This window comes from Vipera ursinii (genome assembly GCF_947247035.1).
Source record: "Vipera ursinii genome assembly, chromosome: 11".
NCBI classification, from domain to species: Eukaryota; Metazoa; Chordata; class Lepidosauria; order Squamata; family Viperidae; genus Vipera; species Vipera ursinii.
In genome coordinates this window covers 3828239-3837971 of record NC_139524.1, presented here as the reverse complement: position 1 = coordinate 3837971, position 9733 = coordinate 3828239, and the positions used below count along the sequence as shown (strand labels likewise).

Genomic DNA, 9733 nt, shown 5'->3' with positions numbered 1-9733 from the left:
GATGTTGCCTAGTTTGGGTCATGAAACATCTGTAAGAAAATAAGCAAATTCAGAGTGACCCCAGGACCCCTCACTCTGTCATTCTTGTCCACCACCAAATCACAGAACGCCCACCTGAGCTTGCATTTACACACAGACACACAGACACACACACCACAGGCGCAGCCGACTGGTTCCCCCCTCCCTCCTGCTCCCTCACCAACACTGGCGGTGAGGTGATGAACGAGGCCTCCTTCCAATGTCAGTCTTCCCAAAGTATTCAACATTTTTCTTAAAGATGAAGAGCCAGAGGGAATGGAGAGAATGCAAAACGGAGCGGGATAGCTGAAGCCGTGCACGACAGATGAAGCAGTCGACCACGGCCACAACCCAGCTAGGTCAGAGACGTGTTGAGCGTTAAGAGAGCCGGCGAAACTCCTAGCCTGTGAAGAACTCCCGGGAAGCGGAGGGGCAGGGCTGGCCTTCCACCTGGAGTTCTGGGAGGCGTTTCCTGGCAACTCCGCTGCTCCCAGGTGCGGCTGGACTTTGTCTGCCCCGGGCAGGTGTGTCAAGGTGAGCGCTACCAGGCACGCTCAACGCCCTTTGGACTCCTTCGCCAGCACCGCTTGGCTCGGGGTTACTCCGCCCTCGCCTATAGCTTCTGCCCGGAGCCGAGCCGGCCCGCTCTCCGACGGCTGCCTGCGAGAACCGGGCGGGCCCGCATTTCCCCCGGAGGCGCCGTCGCCTCTCCCTCCTGCCTCCGGGCCTCCCCCGCCGGCCCCCGTGGCCTCGGCTGGGCGGGAAGGGGACGGCCCTGCTCGGGAGCGCGGTGCGCGCCGGAGCCCCGAGCAGCTGCGCGGAAAGGCTGGTCCTGCGCCGCCGGCCGAACGGGAGCGCGGCTTTTCCTTCGCCGCGAGAGCTCGGGCAGGGGCGCGCGGCCGGGCCGGGCCGGGCCGGGAGGCGAGGGGGCGCTGCGGCCGCCTTTCCGCGGGAGCCGCTCCTTCCCGCCGGGCGCGGCGCTGGGCTGCCCGGGCGGGGGCGGGAGGCGGCGGCCTTCCCTTCGTGGGCGGCGCCGGGCGGCGCCTCGGGCCAGCCAAGCGCCTCCCCGCCCGCCGGCCGCTCTGTCAGGCCGGCCCGCCTGGCAGCTGGTGCCCGGCCGGAGCGCCCGCGCTTCCGGGTGGCTCCCGCGGCCCTGCCGGCCGAAGGCTCGTCGTCCGCGCAGGCTGCGAATTGCGGCGGCCGGCCAGGCCGGGCCCCGCTCGGCCCTCTTCCGCCTCCGGAGTCCGTCCGCAGCGCGAAGGATGCGGCAATGTAAGGCGCCGGCGGACGGGCGGGCGGGCAGGCGGAAGGCCGGGGCTCCCTGGGCGGCCGCTGCTGACGCCGGCCTGCTGCTTGCAGAGCGGGATGGTTGGCTGCGCGCTCGGGCATGTCGTCCGGGACGGCCGAGCTGAAGGAGGGCGCTTCCGCGGCTAAGTTCTTCGTGGGCTCCCGAGATGAGGAGGTGGACTTCCCGGGAGCAGACCTGAAGATGGAGGAGCTGCGCTTCTTGGAGGATGAGGAGGAGGAGGAGGAGGAGGAAGAAGAGTCGGTAAAGGGGCTTCTTGCTCTGCCTGCCTTAGAAGGAGCCCTGCTGGCTTTGAGGCGGTGGGAAGTTCCCCCTGCGCCCAGTGAGGCGGGCTGGAAGTCCCCCTGAGGGGGCACCAGGGGCTGGGGGTGTGTGTGTGCTCCTCGTGTGCTTCTGAGGGCATCTAGATGGGAGGCTTCCGCCTGGCGGGTTCCTTTCTTCTTCTCTTGGAAGTCCTTGTTAGTTCCGACCTGCATGTGTTTTCGTGGGAATAGCCACCCCACCCACCCCTTGTTTTGATTTTGTGCCTGAGTTTATGGAAGAGCCCAGTTTTGGCAGACCACCCACTGCCCAAGATGAAGACGCTGCTGCTACTCTGGCTCTCTTGCAGCCTCCAGAACGGCAGATTGTGGTTGGCATTTGCGCCATGACCAAAAAGTCCAAATCGAAGCCCATGACCCAAATCCTGGAGCGGCTGTGCAAGTTTGAATACATCGCGGTGGTGATCATGGGGGAAGACGTCATCCTGAACGAGCCAGTGGAGAAGTGGCCGGCCTGCGACTGCCTCGTCTCCTTCCACTCCAAAGGTTGGCCCCTTGAGGTCCCAGCTCCTCTTCCTGGCCTGGGTCCTCAGCTCGTGGTGAACACAGTTTTCCTCCCCAAATCTTCCAGGTTTTCCTCTGGACAAAGCCGTTGCTTATGCCAAGCTCCGCAATCCTTTCCTGATTAATGACCTTGATATGCAATATTACATCCAGGACAGGTAGGGTTGGGGAGGTGGATAACCTTGCTGGGTTATGATGGGCTGCATGATATGTTATGCCTCCAACGGCAGGCCGAATCTGCACCACGATCTCCCACCAGATCTTTGGGCTGTTTTGGGTGGAGGCAGCTTAAAAGCCAGAATTTAAGAGCCTTGGTGGAGCAGTGGGCTAATGCCTCCTTAAGTAACACCAGCTGCCTGCAATTAGTGCAGGTTCGAGTCCCACCAGGCTCAAGGTTGACTCAGCCTTCCATCCTTCCCAGGTAGGTAAAATGAGGACCCAGATTGTTGGGGGCAATTAAGCTGACTTTGTAATAATGCCGCTTGGGGTGGGTGTGAAAGCCCTAACAAGCAGGCATATACACAGAATGAAGGCTATTGCTAAGCTTGTAAGCCGCCCTGAGTCTTCGGAGAAGGGCGGGATATAAATGGAATTAAAAAAAAAATTTTAGTCAACTGGACTACCACCATCACCAGAGAAGAGCAAGGCAGGCTGGAGCCAAGTGAAATCCTTAGCTTAGATCCAAATGTGCTCTGGCCATCCGGGTGGACCCAGGAAGCAGGAAGGTCAGAATCGGCCACCTCCCTCACCAGAGAATCCTGCCTCTGTTCCCATCCTCTGTAGGCGGGAGGTGTACCGGATCCTGCAGGAAGAGGGAGTCGACCTGCCTCGTTACGCGGTGCTCAACCGGGACCCTGATCGCCCAGAGGGTGAGTGGGGCAGGCAGGGCACTTTGGAGGCAAGGCAAGTGAGTCAGTTGCCAGATGAGCGGGAAGTTGCCCCCTTTGTTGCGCTTAAACCCCCGGAAGTAGACCGGGGCCTGAGAACGCACAATGCCTGGCTGTATTTGTGCAACCTAGTCGGGGAGGGCTAAGAGGCATTGTGAAAACCTAGAAAATGGATGACTCTAGCACCATGTTAGGGACGCCGTGGCTCAGTGGGTTAGGACGCTGAGCTTGTCGATCAGAAGGTTGGCAGTTTGGCGGGTCGAATCCCGAGCGCCTGTTACTCCTCCCAGCTTCTGCCAACCTAGCAGTTGGAAAGCACATAAAAATGCAAGTAAAAAAATAGGGACCACTACGGTGGGAAGGTAACAGCATTCCAGGCACCTTTGGCGTTTAGTCATGCTGGCCACATGACCGCAGAGACGTCCTCGGACAAGCGCTGGCTCTTCGGCTTTGAAACGGAGATGAGCACCGGCCCCTAGAGTCGGAAACGACTAGCACGCATGTGCGGGGGAACCTTTACCTTTAGCACCATGTTGTGCAGGGCCGTTTCCTTTGTTGCCCAGAGCATTGCCAGGAGAGCCTTGACATCAGAGGAAGGGCGGCCTGAAGGGCGCCCTGGGCCAGTGGCTGATGCCCTCAGGAAAGAAAGTGGCTTCCGTCTTGTGCGTGAAGAAGCATCAGAAGAGCTCAGAACTCAGCTTTGCAGGGTGATGGCTACTAAAGAGAGTCTTTTCATTGATCAAGAAAGGAGAATATTTGTAACTCGGGGTTAAAATGGGGGAGGTCTTTGGTGTCCTCTGACCTTGGCTGTTTTCTTGCAGACGTTTCATTACCCAACCTAGGTAACATCATCAGTGCTAGACTAGACTAGCACTTATGATTTTTTTTCTTGGTCCTCTGTTAGGCTACAGGTTTACCTCTACTCACTCATCACCAGTTAGCCCCCTGACCTCATCTTCAGGTGTGCCCAATTCCTTTGAACTCTCTCGTTGCAGCAGGCCGTGCCCCCTGCCCCCCTTCATGCAACAATTTTGCATAGTGGCTTTCCGCCCTTTCACCCGCCCTGCCCCTCTCAGCCAGTCTCAGCCGCCTCCAAGGATGAGGCTAGGTATCTGGAAAAGTCTGGAGGCTCCATAGCTCCTCAAGAAAGAAACGTGGAGAGGGGGAGCTCAGCTTCCTGTCTCTGAAGGGCCTGTATTTTTGGGCAGAGTGCAGCCTGGTGGAGGGAGAGGACCACGTGGAGGTCAACGGGGCCATTTTCCCCAAGCCCTTTGTGGAAAAGCCAGTCAGTGCTGAGGACCATAATGTCTACATCTACTATCCCTCTTCGGCTGGTGGGGGCAGCCAGCGCCTTTTCCGCAAGGTGAGAAGGCTGTGGCTTTGGCTGGGGGCAGCTTTGTCTGATGAGTAGCAATTGCAAATAGTACCTGGCTATCATCTCTGTCGAATTCCGATGCCTCTGGGATCTGTAAGGCCTTTCGTGACTTTTTTTCAGGAGATTGCGTGAATAATACTTTTTTTACAGTTAAGCCCAAAGCAGTAATCCCAAGCCAGAGAGAGAGAGAGAGAGAGAACAGTACAATCAATGTCAAATATTGAAGGGGTGATTCATTGGCACCAGGGTCTTGCAATTCATTGTGGTTGGGTCCCTTTTCAGGTGCCAGATTTGAGAAGTTAAGGTAATATTCATTTCCAGGACACCTTTACTTCCTTTCAATATTCAGTCAAGTGGAAATCTGAATTCCAGAAGATTTTGATTAAAGCAGTTTTGATTTGGCTGAGCAGAAATGAAGGCAATGATGTCATGTACATAGGAATGTAGTACCTTAGTAATGCCTTTGTCTTTTCCATTTTATCCACCATTGGTGGGAAATAAGTAGTGGCATAAAAGGCAGTGGTCCCTGAGCTTTCCACTTTGGCGTGGGGGGAGGGTGTGTGAGTGGTGGGTGCACGTGCATACTCACAGCTCCATTGGTGCGAGTGGCAGAGCCACGTGAACTCCACTCGCACGAGTGGTGGATACTTGTGTGTGGAGGTCCACTTGCCCATGTGGAGGGAGCTTGAGCAGAGAGTGTGTGTGCTTGCGGGAAAAGCTTCACTTGTGTGAGCGGAAAGTGCTCGCGCCTGAAGCTCCGTTCACGTGAACGGAGCTTCACACGCAAGTGCCCTCCGCTTGTGTGAGTGGAGCTTCACACACGTGTGCTTGCCCACTGCTCACGCAAGTGGAGCTTCATGCATGCTGCACTTGCCCATTGCTTGTGCAGCCCGGTTTGAAACAGTTGCCCGGTGTGACCCCTTGCTGCCCAGGTGTAGGTGTCTTTTGCTCCTCTGTGTGAGGAGTCGGCTGCTCCTGGGACTTGTGGCCCATCTCTACTGAGGTGAGCTCGCATCTCTAGCTGAGTTCCTAAACCAGGGGTAGGCAATCTTGGCTCTTTTATGACTCGTGGACTTCAACTCCCAGAAATCCTGAGCCAGCTGGCTCAGGAATTCTGGGAGTTGAAGTCCACGAGTCATAAAAGAGCCAAGGTTGCCTACCTTTGTCCTAAACTGTTTCAGATTGGGAGCCGCAGCAGCGTCTACTCCCCAGAGAGCAGCGTACGGAAGACTGGATCATATATTTATGAGGAGTTCATGCCTACCGATGGCACAGATGTCAAGGTAGAAGGAAGGGGGTGTTTGTGGGGACCTGCTGAGAGGAGCCCTCTGAGTTGGGCAATCAGCCTGGTTGCCCAGGTTCCTTTGAGATTCTCTTGGCAGCTTTGAGTGGGTTGACCACTGGTGCTCTTTCATTCAGGTCTACACGGTGGGTCCCGACTATGCTCATGCCGAAGCACGGAAGTCCCCTGCTCTTGATGGGAAGGTGGAACGGGATAGCGAAGGAAAGGAGATCCGCTACCCAGTTATGTTAACAGCCATAGAAAAGCTGGTGGCCCGAAAAGTCTGTGTGGCCTTCAAGGTTAGTCTTTCCCTCTGACCTGTGGCCTCCTGGAGCCCTCCCGGAAGTTAACTCTTGTTGCTGAGGCCTGGAATGCCTGGACAGGGCTTGGGGCCACCCTCCCCTCCCCAAACAGGAATGTTCTTCCCTGGCTCTGAAGTCTCACGCTGCTTCGCTCAGTCCCTGCCTCTCCCTGCTAAAACTGACAGAGAAATGGGGGCTCTCTCTGTTGTGCTTGCCTCCTCCTGCAATCTCCTGGCCAGGTCGGTAGGGTGGGGCTGAGGGGCTACTACTGTTGGTAGAGTGCCACAAAGAGGCCCGTGGGTCACTTCCCTTGGGTCTGGTCTCATCCTTTGCAGCAGACAGTGTGCGGCTTCGACTTACTGCGGGCCAACGGCCAGTCCTTCGTCTGTGATGTCAACGGCTTCAGTTTTGTGAAGAACTCTATGAAGTACTATGATGACTGTGCCAAGCTCCTTGGGTATGTGGTGCTTCGGTTGATTGCCTCCTCCTGGAAGGGGACCAGAGCACGATTGGTCTGAATCCAGTCTGCCTCGGGCTGGTGATCCTACCGCAAAACTGGGGAAGGTGGTTTCCAACCAGTCCCTCCTCTCTCTGTCAGGAACATCATCATGCGTGAAATGGCTCCCCAGTTCCAGATCCCCTGGTCCATCCCCACGGAAGCAGAAGACATCCCGATTGTGCCCACCACTTCAGGGACAATGTTAGTGTTGGCTGTGCTGACCATACTTCCCTGCTTGTGATGACGTCATCAGTGCTTGTGATGACGGCTCCCGAGGTTGGCCTGTCTGTAAGAGGCAGATTCTTTTTTTAGAAAGACCACGTAGGTTTGGGGTCCTCTTTGCAGTGTTGCTGGATTTTCTGATAACAACAAGATACGGAGTTGGTATTAATGCGCAGGAGCTTCTGGCTACAGAAAATGTCTCAGCTTCATTCCCTGAAGCGCTCATGACAAAAACAGTTCCAGTGAAATTCCGCCCTTCCCTCTTCTTGGGCCTAAGATTCTGGAGTGATCCCTTCAGGGCTGAAGGCCCACAGCAGGTCCTGGAGTTGAACTGAAATCAGTGCCCAAGTCCTGAGGCTCAGCTATAGGAGGCTCAAGGAGGGGGAGGCCAGGCCAGCCAGCATGGTGGGAGAGCCCAGAGCAGGATGTTCCTCTTCTCCTGCTTGTTGGTGATGGCGAAAAAAAATGGAGCAACATTTTCTGGGGCTGTAGAAACAAAGATTGCAAATGTAGGTGGTGTTTGGTCCTCTTTAAAAAGATAAGATGATAAGAAACAAGCTAAGAGATGAGATGAGTCGAGATAAGATTTATGGTGATTTTTACTGTGGGCATACTGGCACACGTTAAAAATGAAATTCTGTTGCCTGCTCTCAAAAGCATGCACATACATAACACACAGGTAACCCCCGAGTTGCGAGCGTTCCCTTAGCGAACGTTCGAAGCTAAGCGGTAAGCGCCCTCAGTACTTACGAGCAAATCCCGAAATTACAAATGTTGCCGCACCGCGGCAGTCGTTCAGCCTCATGAGTGACCGCAGTGGCTCTGCAACATACACTCTGGCTATTCCCTCCCTCCCCACCCACCCCCCTGGGTCTTCCTAGGCACCAGGCCTTCAATATTCACCCTGCGAAGATTGAGATCCTTGCTTTCTTGGCTGCTCCAGGCCTTCGGTGCATTTGTAGAGAATGGAGGCCTAAAGTAATGCAAGATCATGCAAGATCGTGCTACTGATCTCACGTGATCTCGTGCTATTTTAGGCCTCTGTTCTCTGCAACAGAGAACAGAACTGAAGCCATAGGATGCTTCTGCATGCCTCTGGAGGCTTGATCTGGGTGCTGGAGGCCTTTTCCAGGCCGCTGAGGCTGGGGGATGCTTCTGCAGCCTTCTGGAGGCCCAATCTGGGCATCTGAGGCCTTTTCCAGGCCACTGCCGCCTGGGTCTGAGGCTGGGAGATGCTTCTGTGGTGCTCCAGAGGCACGATCTGGACACCAGAGGCCTTTTCCAAGCCACTGCCACTCGAAATTGGACCTCCAGAGGCACGCAGAAGTGTCCCCTACCCTCACTTCCGGGTGACAGCAGCCTAGAAAAGGCCTCTTATGCCTGGATCTGGCCTCTGGAGGCAAGCAGAAGCATCCCATAGCCTCAGATCTGGGTGGCAGCAGGAACTGCAGCAGAGGAGACGGATCTTTTCAAGGTGAGTCCGGCGCAGCATGAAGGGAGGGGGAAGCATGAAGTATCTTAGTGGGTTGGAGAGGCCTTGGGGGCCTGTTCCATCACTAGGCCCTCCATGGCCTTCCCCACCCTGAGATACCTCATGTTCACTTAACCAACTGCGTGCTTCTTAATGAGCAGGGAGTGATCTCATTTGAGGTACGAGATTCACTCCCATGAATTTTCGAGTTACGAATGGAATGGGCAGGCTCCATTACATTCGTAACTTGAGGACTACCTGTATAGACATGCTATATACATACATATGTATATACATACACCCTACACCCTTACATATAAATACATATACATAATATGTATTTATATGTATTTCAGCATTTCAACTGTAACAGTCATTTCCTGAAACTGCCATTTTTCATTGATTTTATGGCACTTAATTCTTCCTCCACTAGGATATCTGGCATTTCCTCTTTTGTGGGTGTTGTTACTTTTGAGTGATCTTGATCTTTTAGCTCTGAATAGAATTTTCCAATTATTTCTAATATTTCCTGTCTTGTTCTACACCCAGAGCCATCTTCACATTTCTAAATTAGGAAAGATGAAATAGCACCTCAAGCTATTGAGTATTAAAACAAAGGGTTGTATTAAAACAAAGTCCTGGTTTTAAGTAAGTTGGCTTTCCTTGGCAGCTTCTCAATCGCAGGACCCTTGTTCCCATTCACAGTGCTGTGCCAAAGACTGCTTCTCCTTTATCTCTAAAGCCTCAGAGCAGATAATCCTTCTGATTAGCTTGCTTCCAATTAGGATGCACACATGGGTTTTGCATTCTCTGCCATGGATGTGTGGTTTTCAGAGCTCAGGAGAGAGTGGGGGTGGGTGTCCATGCAAGGCTTTTCCTTCATGCATGGACAGCATTTTGAGATAAGAGTCTTTTTAACTTTGGCTTAGAAGACAGACTTTACAGGGTCCGGAGCTGAGATGTCCTCTTGGCCAGAAGAGGCCTTGGGATCTCCTAAGTGTTGGTCATAGTAGGAAGGAAGGAGTGGTGGAAGGGCACCCTACGAGCTCAAGCATCTCTCTTGCAGGATGGAGCTACGGTGTGTGATTGCAGTTATAAGGCATGGTGATCGGACCCCCAAGCAGAAGATGAAGATGGAAGTGAAACATCCCAGGTATGGTGGAGTCCCTGGGTATCTTGGAGCCAGGGCCCTTTCCGAAGGATAAAAAAGTTCCAGGACAAAATGAGCTCCAGAGAAAGAGCATGCATAAATGTGGCAAACAACCTGCTTTCCTTCTGCTGTCGCCAGGTTCTTTGTTCTGTTTGAAAAATATGAGGGCTACAAGACTGGGAAGCTGAAGCTGAAAAAGCCGGAGCAGCTTCAGGTGAGCTTGGGGCTCCCTCTGGTCCTAGAGGAGCCATGCAGGTGAAACTCTCCCCCTCTGTTGGTCGGTCTTGTGCCTGTCTACCTGGAGGGGGGGGGCTGGGGGGCTGAGAGACACGGCTAAGGAGCCTGTGCCTTTGATTCCTAGAGCCCTTGGGCCCACAGACCTGAGCAAGCCTTTGCC

At 54.4% G+C, this 9733-nt stretch overlaps 1 protein-coding gene across 5 annotated transcripts in view; it reads left to right on the top strand.

Moving 5' to 3' along the window:
- The first annotated feature begins 1120 nt into the window (after nt 1-1120).
- Nucleotides 1121-9733, top strand: part of PPIP5K1 (diphosphoinositol pentakisphosphate kinase 1) — a 30572-nt gene continuing 21959 nt past the window's right edge. The window contains exons 1-12 of one of the 5 annotated variants that reach the window (XM_083370989.1): nt 1121-1290; nt 1378-1567; nt 1935-2130; nt 2216-2306; nt 2932-3017; nt 4244-4398; nt 5592-5693; nt 5830-5991; nt 6330-6451; nt 6593-6694; nt 9253-9339; nt 9475-9550. In XM_083370989.1, coding sequence (XP_083227115.1) covers nt 1406-1567; nt 1935-2130; nt 2216-2306; nt 2932-3017; nt 4244-4398; nt 5592-5693; nt 5830-5991; nt 6330-6451; nt 6593-6694; nt 9253-9339; nt 9475-9550 — 1341 coding nt within the window. In that variant the 5' untranslated portion in view covers nt 1121-1290; nt 1378-1405. Of the gene's footprint in view, nt 1568-1934; nt 2307-2931; nt 3018-4243; nt 4399-5591; nt 5694-5829; nt 5992-6329; nt 6452-6592; nt 6695-9252; nt 9340-9474; nt 9551-9733 lie in introns of those variants that run through there. The other 4 variants (XM_083370990.1, XM_083370991.1, XM_083370992.1 and 1 more) reach the window with 4 other exon arrangements.